Source organism: Metopolophium dirhodum, chromosome 7 (assembly GCF_019925205.1).
Source record: "Metopolophium dirhodum isolate CAU chromosome 7, ASM1992520v1, whole genome shotgun sequence".
Lineage (NCBI taxonomy): Eukaryota > Metazoa > Arthropoda > Insecta > Hemiptera > Aphididae > Metopolophium > Metopolophium dirhodum.
In genome coordinates this window covers 37,312,196-37,335,726 of record NC_083566.1, presented here as the reverse complement: position 1 = coordinate 37,335,726, position 23,531 = coordinate 37,312,196, and the positions used below count along the sequence as shown (strand labels likewise).

The 23,531-nt window shown below is 29.8% G+C and overlaps 1 protein-coding gene across 1 annotated transcript in view; it reads right to left on the bottom strand.

Annotated features, from left to right (window-relative positions):
* Positions 1-23,531, bottom strand: part of LOC132949484 (uncharacterized) — a 55,639-nt gene that overhangs the window by 9,796 nt on the left and 22,312 nt on the right. Inside the window, exon 2 of the mRNA XM_061020399.1 lies at positions 21,880-22,018. Within this exon, the coding sequence (XP_060876382.1) occupies positions 21,880-22,018 (139 nt within the window). The remainder of the gene's footprint in view (positions 1-21,879; positions 22,019-23,531) is intronic.

Here is a 23,531-nt window from a genome sequence, read left to right as displayed (position 1 = left end):
GGTGACATAGAATCACTGCTTTAATAATATTGAATAAGGTTAAAAAAAATTGTAAAAAATGTTTTGGGGGAATTACCTCCTAAAGGCTAAAGGCATTCCACATTTGCGTATAATATGGTTCACGTGTATATTGTATACGAATATTAACCAAATTATTGGAGTGGTATAGTCGTTTGTACATGAATGGACGTATTATATTGTGCTTTCGAATTGCAAGACGGAGGTAAGCGACAAGCGAAACGGATAATGTCATCGTTGTTGTTCGACCCGTTCGTTATTCTTCTATGTATTATTATTCTACCCGAAACATAAATCGATTTATTTGATGATAGTATATTATAGTGACGCTCTCGATAATAAACTGCATGCTGTGCATATTATAATATAATATGGCGTGTATATGATATAACGTCGTAATGGAGCAGCACGTGTATAAATCATTTTAATAAGACGGTAGGTTAGTTTTTTTTCTACCTAATTGAAACACTACTTCATCAGAAATTTGATACAACGATTGCACTGAAAATCGAGCTCACCAATATTACACGTGCACACTATGGTAAAATATAATCATATAAAAAATTATTATATAATTATACATATAAATACCTAATTATTATTTATTACGTAGGGTAAAAAAAAACAAAAACGAAATATCTTAAATATTACAAAAATACAGAAATATAATGTTTAAGTAACATTTTGTGTAAAAAATAATATTTCAAGAGGTCAAAACAATACGAGAAAAATTATTTCGAAACAAAACAAATGAGTAAAACCGAATACTTTTATTTTATATTTTTTGGTCGGCAATTATTCAATATTTCCTTTCTATATTAGTGCTACCAGAAATAATTTTAATGTATATACGGTACACAATTTTATGATTTTTGTCATTAGGCAAATTGTCAAGAAAATAGGAATCTTCTTAAGTAATGAACTTTAATTTTCTTTTCTTCAAAAAATATTTTTATATAATTTATTAATAAATTAATCAAGCCTACATTCAACACCTAAAAATCTGACAATTATTGTCAATATTGCGTCATATCAGTTGTAAAATGTTTGAAAATCAATGGTTGTTTTTTGAGGGGAGGGGTTGATTTTTTACACAAATAAAAAAATACCGGAATTCTGGTATTATAATTTTAATGCATATGGGGAAGCCTAGGGTGTAAACATTGGAAACTATGATGATTTATTATAGTTATAACTGATTAATATATAACGGTAGGTAGGTAAAGTAATAGGGGTGCTCATGTGGAATATTGTATTTGGTGCAAAAATGATTGATTGTTGTCATAGTTTGTTATTAAATCATATTATATACATATTATGTATATTATGTATATTATGTATATATTATTATTACATATTATTTATGAGGTGCATAATGAATAGTAATATTTACATTTTTTATTTTTTATATTTCTAATTATTTATTTAAATGGTTATGGTATGCAAGTATTATAGAGATGCATCAATATTATAGTAATGCCTATAAGTTTTTTTATTTGGGGTAAGAATATCTAGTTCATAGATAGTACATAATATAATCAAATGATTAGTATTCTATAATATTTTATCTATCAGTATTTGTGAATTTGCATCATATTGTATGTGCAATGTAATTGAAGCTGGAAAATAAAAAACGGTAACAAGATAGAATTCTTAGAAAATGTATTAAAAAAAAATGATTAAAATGTATTACACTATTACCTACATAGAATGGAAAATTTTCAATATCATAAAAAGATCGACTAGACTTTTTCAATCCTAATTATTTCATGATTCGATCCAGTCTTCTGACAACCATTGAATTACTTTTTTATAGTCCTCTATAAAAAAAAAAAACTTTTTATAAATTATAATTATTAATTTTCAGTCATTTTTTTCATGACCATTTACAACACTCATCTCGTGAAATTTAATTTAATTTTACTTTACAACAGCCACCACAAACACTGATCATCTTTTATAAAGCAAAATAACTGAATAATACATTATTTTATAATCAATTAAATGGCTTATAAATATTTAAATTACAAACCAGAATATCTCCAACCAATACGGTATTAATTGTAATAAATTCAAAATAATGATAATGTTAATAATAATAAAAATAAAATAATTGTATAGCTTTTAAACGTAACACAATTTAAAGTAATATATTTATGTATTATACAAAACAAAAAAAAAATACCAAATAAAAAGTAAAATAACAATATTTATAATTCTTTGACATTTTTTCATGTAGAACTATACAAGTATACAACTCTATGCGTTCCAATAGCATTACAAATATTTTTGTATCCACTCAGGATGCAACAATAATTTTTCCAGGTATGCTTGAAATTCTCCATTGTGTACAAGTAAATCAATTTTATATTTTATAAACAACTATATTCTAACACTTGAATGTTTGCAGCTAAAGGTTTATTTTATATCATAAATAGCTATTGATTCTTTTGAAAGTATGAGGCAGTCATATTTTATGCCCCGACGGTTTAATCATATCATATTAAAATGCTTATTATAATTAAAATGTTTTTGTTTGCATTATTTTTACAGTATTGGACTGGTACAAATGGAAATGAAAATAAAGTCGTCTGTCCATATTTATCTAAAATAAATATAAAAGTTTGGAATTTATTGTCATCAGACGGGATAAATATAATGCGAAAAAAATTGCAAATATAAAAATAATGATAAAGCACAATAATTAAAAAATTTATATATTTTTACGATATATTTTATTGCTCTACACTCCACAGCATAAACGTATAATATATGAAATAAAAATAATACACTTGTATATGTTTTATGACTATAGGCGATTGTTTCTCTGAAGATAAAAATAGCACACGTACGCATAATATGGTTTTGTGGGCGTAAACGCGTTTACCCACATTGAGTGGGTGGGGATGGGGTGGCAGTTGTCTTATAACTCCACGTGTTTGCGTACATTTCCACTCGAATCGATAAAGTAGGTATAGGTACCAATGAATAAAGACTCGTGTCAATTGCATAATATATTTTACGATGACGACGACATTTCCGTTCTATTTGCAGATGGAGACTTGACTCGTCAAGCAATCTTTTTTTTCAGAAATTTCGGTGATTAGCGAAAAACTTTGCAGCCAGGTGGTATTTATACAATATTATTATCAAATAGCCAAAAACTCTCGAATGCCAACCGTCTGTAACAATTATATTTTCTGTGCCCGAATAATCAGTACGGAGGTCACTATACAAAATGTTGACTAAAAATTATAGAAAATACAAACAAATATCAAATTGCAGGTACCTATATATCTATAATATTTAATGTGATTATTGTTTGCGTGCAAACTTTGCAAAGTATACAAAAATAAATTTAAAAAAATCTTCAAAACTAATTCAGATTTTCAACTTTCTTTTATAGGTACCTACTGGCTACTCATCATGATTAACTCCTTTATCATTAGTTATTTATGTGCAAGTATGAAATATTAGAATGGAACTTGCATATATATTTACTCCCGTCCCCGTGTCTTATCTATGCAATGAATTTAATTAAACCAAACTATAAGTAATATTATTACCGTTTTTTTTTTTTGTAGTGCAAAATGTATCATATTGTAATCTTTACCACAGCCCGTATTTTTTGTAAACCCTGAGGCCTCATCATAAAGTGTGCGGTTTAAAGTTGAAACGGTGCAGTGCGGATTCGACAAGTGTGTACCTTATACTAGTAAATACGTATACTTAACAAATATGTATAATTAAGTTCAGCTGTTTGCATTAGAACACCATATTCCTGTTGGTGTTTCACCGGAGTAAGTCCGAGTAAGAGTGATAACGAAACAACTCTTGGACCAATTTATTTTTAAATCAAATATCTGTTAATTATTTTGTATTTAATAAGTATATTAGTTTATAAGTTTGTAAATAAAAATAAATTATCAATACATTTTATAAAAATGTGGGCAACTATTGTTCATTACATAGAAATCGACTGAACTAATAACTATATAGTGTACATAATGCGTAAATTGTTAAACATTAAATTGTTTTATAAACATACATTTTCGCAAAACAATGATAATATATTTGATAACTACTATTCACAAAATATGTCGATTAATCAGTATTTAAGTTATTTTAAATATGCCTAATATAATATTATAAGTACTGTTATGATCACGGACATGATATTTTGTTGACTGAAGCAAATTATTATTTTGGAATGCACCTTATACTATTGAAAATAACATTCCTTCGTAAGAACTAATTATCTATTGAATATATTTATTGACATTGGTCGGTTTTTCATTTTGTTGTTATTGTTAGTTACATGATATAATAAACTAGGTATGAGGCACACATCTTGATACGCATCCTCCTCACCCACCGACCATCACTCTGACAAAAAATGGCGCTGGTCTTTCGCCGTTTTTAAATTTCTCATTACGATAATATTATCTAAGCGAATGAAAAGTGGCAAAAGACCGTCGCCATGTTTGCGCTACATAATACAAAAATTGGTTCGTTGCCATCATACCTAGTTAATTATATCATGGTTAGTCAGTAGTTTCTATGTATGGATGATATTAATATATATTAATTCCAGGTTTCACGAACATTTACTGATTCTATCGTGGCTTAAATATACAAGATTATTGCCATAGTTTTATATATTTTATCACGTTGAGGAATTAAAATGACAGCGTAAGGGGACAATCTATACTGACCATACTATAATATAAGCTAATAGATATATATCCTTACGCTGCCATTTTATTTTTGTTTGATAACAATATATAGACTATATGCAATAATCTTGTATATTCGAGCCATGGATTCAATAGTGCGAGCTATAAATTGGTCTCTTAAATATGATTGGGTCCATTACGTCATTTTAGTGAACCATTAAACTAATATACATTTTCCATGGAACTCGGCGTTATTATGGTAAATTATTACATCTGTTTAATATTATAATGCATCTAGGTATCATGACAATACTCGGGTAAAATGTTCAAAACAATAACGCGGAGGGCTGCTTAGCTGCTGGTGGGTCTCGTTCGGCATGGGATGTAAGGGGGGTGGGGGAATCGTGAGTTTTGGTGTAAGAACTGTGGCAGCGGTGGAACACCCGTTCCGCCGACAGAACCGTTCGGCGGGTGCGGTGTAGGGGTGCAGGTGAGCCGTAGGGCTGACTTGCAGGGTCGTGTCGGTCGTGTGAAAGGGTCGAGTGGCGGACCAGAACTCCCCACCCCCGTTGCGTCGTCGAAAATACGAGCGCCGAAAAGGTCACGAACGTTACGGGAATTCTTTATTAGACCGGCGGCCGGTCGTTAGTCTCGCGCTCTCCACCTCCGTCTGTCCAGCGGACGGGTTTAAACAAATGATTCGTTGACGGCGGCGGAAAAGTACACGCGCAAACACTCTTCCGCGCGCTGTCGCCGCCGCCGCCACTGCCCACGTACACCATATCCACTCTTGTGTGTGTTTATGTGAATAGTATTAGAGAGGGAGCGTGGTATATACAGCTGTATAATGTGGTATACTCATATATATAGATGTATACAGAGAGAGAGAGAGAGAGAGAGAGAGAGAGAGAGAGAGAGAGAAAAAGAGTGAGAGTGAGTAAGTGAGAGATAGACAGAGAGAGAGAGAGAGAGAGAGAAAGAGTGAGTGAGTGTGAGAAGGAGATAGAGAGAGAGTAGTGGTAGTCGGTCGAAGGTATTAATAACCGACTCTACTCGTACAACCCTACTTCCCGCCGCCCGCACCGTTGCCGCCGCACCACACCGGAGAACTCGCGCGCGGACAACTGACGTGATAAACGATGTAGCCGACACAACGCGCGTGTATACGCCACCAATGGAGAGTGGAGAGTGTATACATATACATATATACATAAGTGTGTGTGTGTGTGTGTGTGTAGCCCGCGTACATAAAATAAATCAACCCCCTTGCGGCAGAGTCCTCGCCGAAAACTCCCGAGCGGTTTCTTACGCATACCGGTCCGACCACGTCCGATAAACGCGTGTAATACACAATATATAGACGGACGCAGGTACATAATAATATGTACCAACACTGCTGTATACGTTCGAGGAAACGTGTATATAATATGCGTACGAGCTGAGAGCCACGGGGGCCGAGAAAATAACCAATCCGCTTACCCACTAAGAAATTTGTGTGCATATTATATATACGGTACGTCTAAACCACCGTCGTATATTTTTATCGTTCGTAATGTGTGTGCAATAATATACATAATGCAAAAGATTTTCGGTCAGAGCATATTATTATAATGTTAGGCGGATATTATAGTCGGCATACTAATATATACTGCAGTGCGAAGCGATACCGACTCCGGTAGTTGTCGGCCGCAAAGGACAGAATAAATAAAAAGCAAATAAATAAAATGTTGGTTTAATCAGTACAAATGGACTCGGCGGGGGCGCTGGAACTATTAATATTTATTTTTAATTCACGTTAAGTGTTCCTTTTTGTAGACCAAACATTATAATAATAACAATAATAATAACGATGGCGATTACCACGGTGATAATAATATTATATTATAGTATGAACGGGAACGCACGCGCCCATATTATAATATCCCTACGTCACCGCGTTAACCCCGTCATCGGAATTATTGCGAAAGCGTAGTTGGCAAACGACCATCCGTCCTGCTATAATGCTCTCCACCCTATCGCTCGATGCATAAAGACTAAAGAGTAGTAATTTTTTATTGTCTATACCATTGCGATTTGGTATAGATAGTACTGTATGTAGAAATCACCTATCGTATGTTTCCGTTCACTTATAATCGAAAAAATACCGTTTGGTTTTTAATTTTAATTTTGTTAAATTGTATTTGTAGATTTTGTAAACAGTGAACAAAAATCTTCAATATTATGGCTGCTCTGAGTGTGATGCCTACTTAAGAATATGATATAAAATATTGTGTATTTTAATAGCATTTATTTATAAGTTATAATACGTCATATTATTCATCAAAATAAAAAAGCATTTGCAATCAAACAGTATGACCGTATAATTATAAAATTCAAATGTTTAAAATACTTTTACCAGTTCTAAATACAACTACATAGTACGTGTTATGAGTTTCCAAATTTAAAAGGTTCTAAAGGTTCAATATGTAGTAGTTATAAAAAATTAGAAACAATATTCAGAATGAATAACTCATGAAAAGACGTATGGTAGAATTTGAATACTACGAAAACCGTGTAGACGCTTATTGATGATCGACCGAACATCAGGAATAAATGAATACTTCATGTGGTACGAGAGGTGTAATTACTAACCCCAACCCCTCCTTCCACCACAAGGCCACACGCCCACACAACACACCTCCCCACCAGTGACAACAATACAGACCGATGTCATATGCGTTCCGTAAATTGATGACAATTATTATGATTGATGTTGTTTTTATAATATTGCTATTATGGCGAAGGCTGTTTTCGATGAACATTTTAGAAGTTTCCGATATTGTGTTTATTTATATCAGGAACATAATAATGATGAATTATAATCTGTAAGGTTTCAACTGACTATAGTTATTTCCAAAATTTAATTTATGATATAATAACCGTACCTACATATAATTTATATAGCTGGTTATATAATTTTCTACCTCTTCACCCCACTTTACCTGGTCCACTTACCATTACTCCACTTACACAACATACTTTGACGACAAACAATATTATACGTCTTATAACATAACTATTACTTGTGTTGTTGATCACACGTTTCAATAACCAGTGTATTATGTGGCACAGAATTATTTGATACGATGTGATTTATTTTTATGTAAAATACGTCTTATCTTCAAATGCATTGATTGAAAAATTTAGATTGCAGATTTTAAAACTAAAACACATAGTATATCTACATATCGTACGTCTGAAATTTATTATGTTTTGAATTTATTCTATATTTATGTATAATGGTTTTTTAAATTATTAAATTTTTGAGGGCAAATTAAAACGCGAATATTATTTGGTTTAGTATACAGCTATTTAACAATTAACTCCAGGTTAGATTAGAAGAGAAATAATATAGATAATGTATTATAACGGATTGGTCTAATGTTTTTCATGAGTGGAAAACAACTGAAATAGTCGATGAGTACCTTACTATTACTCGTGGTGATTTATTTTCTAAACGCTGTAAAAGCTGGTTATAGAACCTTGGTACTACATGCGGCTTGTACTTTTAATTATTTATACCAACAATTAATATATTTTAAACAGTATTGTTATGTCTTGGTAACAGCACATGCGAATTACAGGTAAAATCAGCGTTATATATAACAATATGTATTAGGTATGTAAGATTCATTTTGGATTTTATCAACATTGTTGTTGGACAATGCCTGGATCTCGGAATTTTATCGTATTATATTATATTTAATATTAAATAAATATTTTGATATTAAAACTCACGAAAATGTCCAAATTATGAACATTATATTTTTACTATAAGCAGTGTAAACCATATCATAAAAATACAGTTTTAGACTTCAGTGTCAGACTTATTGCCCAATTGTGGTCGTTAGAAAAACTTAGTTAGGTAGCGATTTATATTTAAAATCTGGATTTTATTGATATTTTTACTTAAATTATGGAAATAACGGTCGAACAGATCGTAAGATGTGTTTAAGAATCATAATAATACGATATTACGATATAAGTCGATATTACGTTTTCGTACAGACATTAATCGAATAATTATTCTATGGCGAATGACGATGGTCATAGTCCTTACATTATGCTACAACTGTTCATTTATCATTACTTATTTTACTATACAATCTGTATTATGGTCGATTTTTTGGTGGTATCTTGCTTGAGTTTGGCTTTTTATTGCAGTATATACTATATACGAAGTACAACATATTTCATATACAATATTATAAACAATAAGTTTTAATTTATTTACTGTGAAAAATGGTTTGGTTAAAAAGTATTTTATCCATTAACAATATTATTTCAGGTAACAGTAATTCTTATTATAATTATTATTGTGAATTCGTATTTTTTGCACGCTCTTCAATCACACTTTAATCAGCTTTAATTTATCATAGTGTCTTAAATAAATTATGTACAGGTGGATGTTTTTTAATTTAAATTACATTTGTAAATAATAATTAACTGTTCATTTTTTTATTATTATTTTACGTACCTAAATAATTGTGAGAAAATGTTGTTTATTTTATTATTTCTGCTGTATTATTAAATTATTGTGTATACATTAAATACATTTCAGAACTTAATGAAGGGTTGTGTTTATTTGAATAAAAACTACTATGGTATCCATATTGTATTAATTATATAAAACACGGATTTAATATAATATAATATTAATTATGATATTATATTAGTAAATAGGTGAACATGTTGTAATAATATTAACTTTGAATAATTAGTTTTACTTTAATTAGTTAACACATTTTACCTTATACTTTGTTCAACGTTTGTTTGTTTAATCTTAATTTTCAATGTTTCTAATGTCTTATAAAATATTTTAACCGTTTACCGTCACAATTATACAATAACCTATTTTTTCAACCGTTAATTTTATTGACACAAATATTCACATGCATAGAAAGTACACATAAAATACAACGCTGAAAACATGTTGATTTTTATATTATTACTGACTATAATATTACTTTTTAAGTTTCATATAATATATTTCTAACATTTTTATTTATATTTTATTCAATATTTTTCTTCACTTGTTAAATTAAAGACATTTTTACAACATTTTTTTTTTTGTTTTTTATTTGCTATACAATTTAAAGCTAATACTTTGTACTTACTAATTTTGTTTGATTTTATATAGAATAGTGTATATATACGTATATATCATTATATATACAATGATACAAATAAACTAAAATACAATTTCCCAAGGTTTTTTTTGTAATATATGCTAAATAATAATATTATTTAAAGTAATTCAATGTTCATTAAAATGTACGTATACGAATACATCACCAAGTTATGCCCCTGTCAAAATATAATTTAAAAATAATGAGCTTAGTGGGCAACTATAAAAAACTCATTTTAACCCGGTTGGACCATAGGTAGGTGCAATATTATGTCAGTAGATTAAATCATAATAATATTATACTATATTTTAAGTCATACCGATCAGCCTGGTATGAATTAATGGCCCTAATTGGGGAACTTACTTAGCGTTTCATATGGATAAAGGAAGGTAAATATTTACTTATATTGTAATTATTTATACAATAATATTATGTTGGTGTTTTTCAATTTATAAAATAATGACGGCACGGCGTTATGAATAGGCATTTTAGGTACATGGTTGTCATGTGTTTCAGCCATCGGTATTTGTTCAGAACGCTTTTATAAAATATTCTAATTTATTACTAGTGACGTGCAATAAAAAGTGCACATACTGGAAATTAAAATAAAAACTAAAATTTAAAAGTATGTTTGGTTACTAACGACTGAATTAAATTGTAAGTAAATGAGAAAGAAAATATATAATCAATAATAGTTGTAACAACTGCTCATAATACACGTGTCATAATACATCGACTACTCCGTTGTATAACAAAAGAAAATATTATCGAAATTGTGTTTTGATTTTTTTTTATAATATGGAGTTAAATTCTTAAATCAAATACAGAAACAATATCGATGAGACAAAAAAGAAATAGTTTCCCCGTTGCGTTGTTGTATTTTTCATCGCCTCGCTTTTGTTACACAACGTACAATTTAAGTAGGATTAAAACGGATAACTGTATCGTTATGACAACCAGCTTGGTTGTTATTATTAATAATTGATATGTGTTGTGGTAGTACAGTGGCAGGTGAATCGGGTATTGTTACAACTTACAGTGATGATAATATATTATTATTATGGACAATGTTATACACCAAATTCGTGTAATAACATCTGTGATGAGGTATTTATTTTCGTCGAACCAGAAAAATGTCACCAGGTAGATATCGTGGGTGCCCCATTTCCTTCGTCCGTCCACCGCGGTGATTTATTATACTTCAAAATAAAATCACCATTGAAATAATATATTGTTTCGTGAATTAATGTCGAGTTAAATAAAATAAATGTTGTCCCTATGTCAATTATTTCTGTAGTTCATCTATAATAATAATTGTTTAAGCAGATAACATACAACATTGGACCCCTTACCCCTTGAAAAATTCCTGGGTACGCCCCTGAACCACATAACGAGTTGGGTTATGCTTAACGAGTCAAAAGGTATTTTATTTGTCTGAATGAAATAACTGGGTAACGAGGGCGTATAACTATTGTATAATAATTTGCGTGTGTCCAACACGGTACAGTCGATTATAATATTATACCAATATTTACTTGGGATAATACGTAGGTACAAGATATTCGTACTGTAAATATTAAAAACTGAAATTCAGGTAAACATGACACTGAGCTTCATAACATAGAGAATAGTAATATAAAAGTTTTTCCTAATAATAGTAATTTGGGATAAGTATTTTACCAAATATAAAAAACTTGGGAAGCCGCTCTGCTGCATAGTAAGTGCCAAAGGATACCTTGCATTATTTAGGTCAATGTAATTGATGTGTTCAGCTTAAATTCAACGATATGAATACGATTTCAATATGCCTAGGGGTATCTATTGTATTATATATTAACATTGGTATTAGTAATTTACTTTTCTATTAGTAATATGACGATAGGCTGAACTAAAAAGTTTTGTAATAATTGAAACAAAATAAGAAAAAATAAGCAACAAATTTACTATCAATAAAATGTTAATTGGTTATTTAGTTATTTATTTTGTTTTATAATATATGTAATTATATCCAACACAAAGTGGAAAAATACTATGTAGGTGAAGTTAAAATATTTGAGAGGGTGTTCGTATCACACTGATCGTGATACGTATCTATTTTGCGATCGTGGAGATGGCCTTAAAAGTACTTGGAACTTTTTACTTTTGAGCCCCCAAGTACCAACTAGATCCAATTTTCTAACAGAAACCACCACTAAAGTTGAAAACTGAAGTAGACCTACCGCTTCAAAAGGCGATGACAGACACAATAAAAGATCTAAAAAATAAACTCACATCATTGTGTAACCAATACATGTATACTGTATAGATAACGCTTCGCTCAGATCTTTGAATTTAATTTTAAAAGGCTAGTTAATAAATTAGAAATATAAGAAATTTAGATGAGCAAATTAAGGAACCCCCATTTAGCGGATTACTCTCGTATATATATATATATATTAAATTATGAACGTATTTATATTTTGTGTACGATCACCCTTCAAACATAATACGAGTCTTATTTTCTACGTGCGTGATGTTGACACAGGCCACACACCGAATTCATCCTATCGAATCAATAGGCTTATATCATACATTTTATAGTAACGTTTTGAACTAGAAAAACCGCAACCGAACCAAAAACTGGAGCCCGTAATACGGGACTCCCAGCGCAGTTTGGTAATTTCTGTGCGTATTTTCACTCGGTTGTTTGTATACGTCATGCAAACTTATTTTTCGCAACGATAAATATACGAGAATAAAATGAAGCCATATAATACATTGTTGAATATATGTGCATGCTTGTGTGTGTGTGTGTGTGTGTGTGTGTGTGTGTGTGTGTAATACAGAAGAGTAACTGCGAGAGTAATTTTCCCGGGGATAATGGATTTGGAAAATCGTGACGACAATAGCCAGCTCTGCTGTCGAAACCGTAGAAACGGATATAACACTCCACTACCCTCCCATCATTCATCACTACCATATACACCATATTATCAGCTACCCGCTGTTACGTCCGGCTGTGTAATGTTCAAATTCCTTTTACGCACACACAGTGAGTGTATCGCTGTATCATATTATTATAACAGTACACCAGCATAATAATATATAGAAGACCGCATCCTGCATGATTGTTTAAAAAATAATCATTATTCAAAATAATCAATGGTAATCGGTGCTATTAGCAAGTCAGTCGGCGTGATTATGAGAATTTTAATAGCTACAATGAAATAACTAAAACATATTATATTAAAAAAAATATACTTAGGTATATTATGTATTACAATTCCACAGAGTAATTCATTACGCAATAGTAAGTATATTAATTCTATTCGGCATATTAGAATTTCGTAGCATTTAATGATTCTATTTTCAAATCTATTCCACTTTTCTACCGAAATATTGATGTATCGTACATAATATTGGATATTTAAAACATGAATTTAATAAATATTATAATAAAACCGAATCAATATGTTCACATGTTCAGAAAAGTTTTCTACTCTGGAATGAAAAAAAAATCAAAACTTTGGGTTGCAGTTTAAAACGAATTTGTGAAAAATACAAAACGCGTAGATACTTAAATAAAGAAATATTTAATTTAATTTTTTTTTTTTTTTAACAAAAAATCTACTGACCATCCACTGTGATCTGATATTAGTGTGACTTAAAACGAAATTCAGCTGTAATAATCCCGCGTCTTATACCAAAAATGAAATCCCCAGTGTAGATAATTGTATTATCGCCTACCAAACATGGCGTGCGAGTATATTATATTATTATAAAGTGTTGCGAGAAATTTATCCCTCGTAATAGGATCTCCCTCAAACAAGACTCGCACAAAACTTACTTTATTCAATAATAATATAATATTTCAGTATGCCTAAATGTCTATAGTAAATTATGTTCTACGTATAAGTTTTAAACTAGACCAATAATCTCTGTTGCTCAGCGAGCTCTTGCTCTAATGAAGTGCATGGGATTTTAAGATTTCCCAAACTTTTGCACTCAGAGATTTTAATTATGTCTATATAAATTAGTACGTATATATTTTGTATACAAGTAGGTAATATTATTATAATGTGTCTTTGATTTTTTTTTTTTAAATGTCAGCGATTTATTAATATAATTTTGAAAGGATTAAAGATTAATTCCTGTATAATTAACAAGCATTTAATAACAACTATAATAAATTAGTATCATTTTTTTTAAGATGCTTAACATTTAATTCAGTAGCATGTTTGTGGCGTAAGATAATAATGTATAGAATCAAACTTCAGACATAATATGATTTTAATGTAGATTTCATTATTATTATGCGTAAATATAGATTTGTAATTTGTAGCGATTTAAGAGTAATTTATTTAACTAATCAATAGGAAGTTTCAAAATTTTAAACTATTCATCATGTAAGTATAATTGAAGAAGGTACTTTTTTAAACTACTAACAAAATAAAGTGTAACTAATTGTATTATGAAATGATAAGAGAATGTATATACTTCACCTATATAACGATGGTTTGTCTTCGGTTATTGTCATAATATTAATTTAAATTAAATCAAAAAGTTAGATTGGTTTGCTTGTAAGTTAAATGTGTACTCAATTTGAATTTGATTTATTTAAGTTGATTATACTATTTATTAAATGGGTTGCAGTGCACTGTTGTTCACTGTAAATACGAAAGGTAGTAATAATAATAATAATAATAATATACATAATAATATATTAGAATGGAGTATGGACGTAAATATAATACAATAAACACCGGGGAAATTCACAGGCATAATATACGAATTCCAACGCTTGACATAGCTATTGTATATATTTCCAAATAGTTTACCGATATGGCGAACAAGGGAAATTGAAAATACCATACCACGACCGTGGTGTGTGCGTATAAAATGATTATCTTATTACTTTGCGCCAGACAGTTATTATAGCCCCACGCATAGTTCGACTTTCCGCGATCGGGTTACATATTATTATTGGTGGTATATCGATAGTTTTACGCATTTACATTATCTTTTTCCACCATTTTCATGAAAACTATCGAGAAATTCGATAAACATTCCGTGTAATGCATACAACAATGTACAATATTAATCCGGGTCTGATTTCAATCTATAGAGAATTATTGTTTTTTGATATTATCCCACAATTTTTTTCTAAAAAATACAACATTGAAACTGGCAACTAGATCGTACTTGATTGGGGGGGGGGGGATATCTGTACCCCCCTCCACCCCATCAAAAATGCATAATATTTTATAATTGTTTAAAATAATTATTAATCAATTTGTATAATATACTATTATGTATTACTCAGCAAATTAATTCAAAATCATGTGCAATATGTGTATCGTGTTGTACAGCTAAAATTGTACATAAAACTCAACATCGCATCTATAGTAAATATGACGACGAACTGCGTAATATCCGATATTAGTTTTGTGGGGTTATAAACTTATAAACAATTGCGTGCCGACAGCTAAAGTATTCGCGATTACAATATTGTTACATATTATAGCCCGCGGTGGTACAATACAAATATATATTATATATATATATATATATATATATACGAAATATTACAGCAACCATGATATATATATAATCAAATACAGAAAAGACGCATCGAATTCCAATGCCCAAGGCACCCATTCTACTGTATACAATATTAGTATATGTACCGGACAGCTATAATTGCACGTAGTTGTTATTATATAATATCGTCTCTCGGGGCTCCGTTTCACGGTTTCCTACACTGATGGCAAACGTTTTAAACAGATAGAATTTGTCTTCCAATATTCTACCGTATGTTTCGTATGATTAAGAATTTTATAAATTAAACACTTAAACAGCATCAAACTTAAATTTTTGTTTTAATTTTTTTTTTCAATTTGATTTTTTTTTAAAATAAATACCAGAACCCGTGAATATTACACACTAACTGCTAATACATGGATGGTTTTATTCCAATCTCTTGGGACACTGTATATGATATTATCAGCGCTATAATCACGAAATAGGGTTCCAAGACGACACTCTAAGTATATAAAATTCAAAAGCTGTGTTGAAACTTTGAAAGAATCTATTTCAGCTTTTTTTTATCACCACAAAAAATATTTTCCAAAATACCTCGTGCTTGTAAAATATTTGATAGCGCCCTCGCTCAAAATCTAAATCCATATTTGGTGGTTGGGTAAGGAATTTCCAACCACCGACGTCCACCACTTCAACAGAAATAATATGAAACCAGGAGAACAATCGTAGTCTTACAGGTTGTAACTAAAATAGAAACAAATCAACATATCAATATATCATAATATGAACTTTGTGCCCTGATATCTTGCTTATAATGTGATCAATTAATTTTTTTATATTATTATTAAAATCAAAAAATTAGGTATGTAAAAACAATTTTCTAATATTGAATGAACAAGTCCTTTAATTATATACGTCAAGTTTATTCGATCATATTTTAATAGGTATTATGAAGTAACTGTATAAAACAAAACAAGCAGTTACACCTAAACACAAATTAATCGGTGAATAAAATAATTTCTCAACGTTTTTTTTTCGCATGAAAGCTTTAACAATAAACAACTCACAGTTGCTTATATATTATATTATAACAAATTCTTTCGATTGATTTTTCGAGAACCAACTGATTTAAATTTACAGATTAGGTCTTGACCCAGTATTCTAATTTTCATTGAGTTGACTCAAACTAATCAGAAAGTCTTGTTTTGTATACATAATATATAAATGTAATGATTAATACGGCATAATATTATTATACGTCCGAAGGGTTATCAACATATTTTGAGCGTCGAAGGGCCAAGAATTACCATTTAGTTGTTGTTGCAGTGGATCCTAGCCTGCAGTGATACAACTTATACATAGTATGAAATTGTATTATTACAATAATATTTTAACTACAACTAAACCCGAGTGTGGGAAGAGGTATTGGGTTACAATGCCCCAGACGACTATATAATGTTAATTGTATTTTGTTTTGCACTGGACATCTACACACACCTATAAAGGTAAGGTAATATTCATTTTAAGGTGAGTACTAATTTTCTATAAAAGTATTAAAGTTTGAAATAAATATTTATTTATTTGTTACATACATTTTAAAGTTATTATAAAACCATATTATTTTCACTGCTATTTCCAATTAAAAATGTGTAGGTAGTTTATGTTTCAAAAGTGTAAAAAAATAATTACAACAATAAAAATAGCACAAAATAGGTATAAGATTTTTTGAAAAATGTTGGTTATTGACTTACAATTATCTTAAAAATTATTTCCAGTTTATATTATACTCTGGTTTAATTGTAATTTATTTCCACTGTAATCACACTGTATTTGGCAGGAATGATCTACGCAACAATTTAAAGTGAATGGTGGAAAATATAAGGGAATCATACAACAATATAGGTTGATGTGAAATTAATTGTGTCTCACAAAAATAAATATTTATAGTATACAAAACTTAAGATTTTTCTATAAGCTATTTTTTAAATTGTATTATAATACAATTTCCCGGGATAAAAATAACAAGTTGAATTTCGTAAAAAATAGAATCTGGATGTACTGAAATAAATAGGAGCCACGCTACTTAATATTAAAAAAAAATCGTATAAAAAAAGAAGATTGTTTGTAATAAGTTATAATAAGTACTTCCAACAAATTATTCAAATTATTTATTTTTATACAATAAAAATATTTTTATTTTTACATTTTTCTTTTGCTGAATTTTTGTAATCAAATAATTTAGGTTTTACCTAAATTCTATTATTCGTTTTAAACATCTTTACAAATTGTTCAGTGAAAATTACAAAAAGTTACAAAAAGTTACTTTAGCCGATGATATTGAGCTTTTAAAATAAAGCATAATATTATAATGTTGGTTACATATTATATTTAGCTTTCCTCCTCAGCAGTCGGGTCTTAAACCTTTTTTTTTTATTGGATGCATGTAGACTAGCTTGTCATGATTTTGGAGTGTTAACCCCCGCTCCCCGGCCCCCCGCTCGTTTACCATCGAATGAAATAATAAGAATCAGTAAACATTATTTCGGCCTACCGGGATATTGTCTCTCAGCGTATCGGGTAGGCGGTTAGCATGTGAGTGACTGAGTGAGAGTGGTAGTGGTAAGAAAGAAAAGAAAAGAAAAGAAAAAAAGTCTCTACGAGCCTAATCCGACACCCCCGCAGAGGCATCGACGCCGGACATGCGTATATTATATACATACATTATAATATGTGAGTGGGATTTTCTGCGTATAGTTTTCAAAAGTATTTCGTTTTATACTCTCTTTCGAGTTTTCCTATTGAAAATTGTACGTGCAAAACATGACGCGTACATGTTGATGTTTCACTGTATGTATATACTATCTATATAGGGGAAAAGATAACGGAAATATATTCAAATAAGAAAACCAATATTACCCGTACGCATGTAATATATTGTAGATATGACGTATTTACAAGAGTAATATGAGCAGCTATAGTTTGAGGGGATAACGTCCGAGAAAACTGGAAACCGATGTGCATTTTCACGTGCAAGCCAATACATATATTATGGCATAAGTTTTTCAAAGAGTGTCCAAACTGCAACTGGACGTGGTAAAATTGTTTTTCATCTCTCCTCGGTACATTGTTTTTAAATAATAATAATTCATCTGTCTATATTATTTTTTCATTATTTTTTTGTTTTATCATACGTTTCGTAACCCATTCATTAAGATCAGTCTAGACTTTAGAGTCTAGATTGTAAATGTTATCAATATGACCTACTGTGGCGTTCTGTGTTGATACCGTCAATAAGAAACGTCATTTAGAGTGTAGACAATACAATTTTAATTTAAACAGTTACGTTGCTGTTATGGTCTACAAAATTAATATAATGCTAAAACTTTATTCAAACATCTTTTTTCATACAACATTTACAAGGTTTATTTGTATTGTGGTTTTTTAAAAAGGTTATGAAAGTTTTTAATTTGTAAATATAAAATAATAAAAAAATGTATAAATATTGTTTTTATAATGCAGAATACAATAGAAAAAAAATGGTACAAGAGACGCCCAGAATAATTTAATTTTCTTAAATTTTTATAGTTCTTACAAAACGCGTAACAACCCTAAAAATCACTTATTATAATTTATGATCTACATTAATTTGTTTTTCAATGCGCAGTATTCGCTGTTCAGTACATTATGTGTATGAGATAGAAACAGTAAAGATTCGTGCAAGGCCTGACTCTCACCAATAAGTAAAGTCCATTAGCAAATACAATTATGATACGCCTATTTGAATTGTATTAATTTTCAAATTTTACATATTTAGTATATGCACCAGAATGGGTACAAAAATTAGTATATTTATGGATATGTACCAGTTAGCAGTATAATATTCACCAGAATTGGTTTAGAACCATAACCTTAATACTATGTGACCTATCCACTTATTATTGGTTTAGAACATTATTATTCAGTATAGTTGCATATTAGGTACTTAACAAAGAACTTATCAATACAAGTCCACCGACTTTTAATATTACTATTTGAAATTTTTATTTCATAGCATAAGCAATTTGTAAAAATAAACAATTTCCCTAAAGTGCAAAGATTTGTTTCAATTTATTCAATTTTAATTTGTCAAACTTTGTATTGCATGCGGTAAGCAATATTATGGTGTTCAGAGATTTGATTAATTAATACTGTTGTTTTACGAGTTAAATGACTTGACGTTTAAGCATTACATCGAATTTGTTTTGGTAGTTTACATTAGTAATGTTTAATGATGTTCCAACTTGGTAAGTTATTATTATTATCGTTTTGAGTAATACTCCCTCGGAAACTTTCAAATTACTACAAAACCGATTACCCGTGTACGAGCATTATGTAAACACGAACTAATTATTTAATTAATTAATTTCATCACCTTTAAAATATATAACTGAATATCATGTATTTTATTTTGTACCGTAGAATATAATATTATGTAATATAATTAATATAATGTTAATTATTTAGTAAATAAAATGATTTATTTTAAGATAATATTATATTGTTGGGCATTGGTTAACGCACTATAACCCAATATTATAATGTACAAGTAATAAGTATACACTATGACATAGTTTATTAAATTGTATAATATTACGTCTGCTGATAATAATAATCGTGAGTTTTAATTTTATGATAATAGTTGGTAAAGTATACTCCTTATCAATTTTTAGTATGTTCGCCAATTTTAAAATATATATCGAACATTAAAAACCTCGCAAGTAAAAACAAATGGGAAGGTACATGTCTTCGAATATCATAGAAAAGTTATTTATTTGAATAGTAATGTAATCAAAAATTATTTGTTCAAATAGATATGTGTTAGGAAAGTCGTATGAACGAAATAATATATTTTTAAACACATTTAAATCTCGCCCAAATATTTTTCAACATCTTTATTGTATACATGCATCTATTAAACGCGGTAGTGAAGAAATATATGTTCCGTTAGTGTATTGTCTTCTAGTCGGAAAAAGTCAATTAATATACAGTGAAAATAAGTTTAACCGTTTGCTATGCATTCGACATTTCATTTCTGCCAAAATATTTATAGAACAATACAAAATGTTGATTTATCAACTAAGTGTTTAAATGTTGCACATTTTAATCTTTTAGACACGCACATCTCCGAATTGGAATTTTCGTCGATTGACATGGTACGATATTAGTCATTAGGTAATTAAAATTTATATTTTAATTATGATATTTTTATAGTTATTTTGACGTAAGACTCGAGAAGCATGGGCTCTTTTAAAACTTTTCTTCAATAATAATAATGAAGAAAAAAATCTAACAACATACTTTAAAGAAACGTACGTACTTGTAAAAATTGGCATGAGACAAGGGGTAGACCTAAAAATGTGCCTTTTCGAAATCCTCCATTATTTTCACCAGATATATTTGGTCAGTTTCCAATCATGTTCGGTTAGAACTTCCAAGAAAAACTAATACAGCTGGATCGTGGCATAGAGAGTTAAATCGACTTACATCTCCTCATCCAGGTAAAAATCATATTACAAATGTCATTAATATTTTAATATTTATAATTTCATATATTTTATTAAGGGCTTCACAAATTTATTACAATCGTGCAAAAAATTCAAGTTGAAACAGAATCACAGATTGAATCGTTAATATCTGGTCATCAAATAAAGAAGAAGAAATATGGTTTTGAACGCAATCAAAGATTGCAATTTATTCAACGACGAATAAACGACAATCCTAATTATTGTAAATTGGAGTTTTTAAAAGCGATTGTATATAATTTAAGTTTTTAATTACCTAATGATAATACATATTTTTACAAATATTGTTTTTTTATTAATTTTTAAAATATTAGTTAGCTTTTTAATTTAAATAAATAATTTTTGTACTTAAAACTTTTTGATGACATATCTATTCGAACAAATAATTTTTTGATTACATAACGATTCTAAAAAATAACTTTTCTAACACTCGTCATTCGAAAACATGAAATTCGAAGACACGAGCCGCTCCCAAAACGAATACCTCCCATGGGTAGTTAGAATAGTTCAACATAAACAAGTATTTGGACTGGGTACAGATAGTTTTATATTCTAACCGATTTTGCGTAGCGCTTTGCTTATCGCTATAGTAACGAATAAAAAGTAAAAATTACCTAATTCCCACTAGATATATATACAATCAATGGTGAAGTCTTATCGGTACAATATTTTTATGATTTATAAATTTTCTCCGTAGTGAAAAATATCTAGTAACGTGCTACGTTTGTCATTTAAAATACATCTTCCACCTACCAAATCAGTAGCTGCACTGTCTTGCTAATTTCTTATGAATATTACGTATTATATACAAATATATTGCCTTATGAATTCAAATAATAATACAATATTAATTAAATTGAATTATTTCCTCAATTAATGTTGTTTTTATTGAGAGTTAAAACGGTTCCGTATTATGTGGTTTATATTTAAAATTACCGGCATGATAAAGTCTAACGACCTCGACGACAGTTTGAAATTTGTACAGCGAATGGCGAATGTCTTCATCGGGAATGTCTTCGGGTATCTCATAAACCAAAACTGAAAATGTCTTCTGTGGTCTGCATGGTATAGGAATCTAAAACACAACGGTACAGACATTTAATTTACGTGTAGTGATAAACGGTAATGGTAATATCATAATACGTCAAATAACAGTTTATAATTTTACGCGTTCGGAGGTATTGAAAACAATAATTCCTTAATTAAAATTCAAAAAATAAAGTTAGGCATGCAAACAAACACCTAATAATATTTTATTATGATTATGATCGCAACCATTGAAAAGTTTTATAACGAATTCATTTTTATCGTTTCTCATAATTTGCTGCTAATGGATTAAACTTATTATTTTAATATTAATTAAGTATCGAGAGTATTTATTTTACCTCGTATAGCAGATTTTAAATAACGGTGAGGTTATTTTATTTGCGTGTGAAGGTAATTTTTTTTTTATAGTACTTTAACTATTAGTGCTAACAATGAAAAACGACAGTAGTGGGTTGGTAAACATAATATTTGGTTTAAATTTCAAATCATATTTTAAATGCATTGATTTATATAAATATATAATATGTAATTAGTAGTTAGTTATTATATATTATTATTATTTATTCAATTTGTATAAAGAAACTACACATTTCAAATCTGTACCTAATTAATTTTTATAATTTCCTCTCCCCTATCACAAGATATATTTTACTTTTGAACTTCATCTACATAAATAGTTTCGTATATTTTTTGTTTATATTCAACTATTCATGTTAAAAATGGAAAAAAAAATCATCTACATCTAATTATAAATTATAAACATTCCAGTCGTTGTCAGCAAGACAAATACTTTGTTATAAGATTGTTTTTGTGCTGTTTTGTTGGTCTTACATTTTAACGGAATACTCACTAGGTATTGTAAAAGATTTTTATCGAAATTCAAGAGAAAGTAGAAATTTATAAATAATAACCATCTTCTGGATATGAGTATACCTACGTGTGTGAGTTATGGCCGCGGCCCTACAGGTTGCAGCTTCCTAATGGATATCCAATTTCGTGGTTTAGCGTAGTAATAAGTGTCGTAATACATTATAATAAACTCGCTACGTTAAAAAAAAAATAAAAAATACATAATAATATATTATATTAGGTATATATTATGAAAAAGGAAAAAATAAGCATATATGCCGCCGCCGAGTCCGTAACGTAACCGATGTTGTAGTTGATGGGGTGCTGTGCTCCAGTGTAACGAACGACGGTGGTTTTAAAACGAGAAAAGCCTCTCTGGGCGTCGTTGTTGCATGGCGGTTTAGGTGTGTTTGGGTGTAAAAAAAAAAACCAAGAAAATAAACACAAAACGTTTACAGGCAAAGAGTGACAAAACGGAGGAGCGGTCGTGGCTCGAGAGTCGAGGAGGATATCACATGCCACCCGACTATTAATCATTTTGCCCGAATAATCCCACGACATATTTATTTCTATATATATATCCATGACCGCCGTATCGTGCCAGCGGCGGCGGCTGCGTATTTAGTTATAGCAATTTGTCATTTTCAAACGTTCCGTTTTTGCGTCACGTGCCCCCTCTACTCGCCCTCACA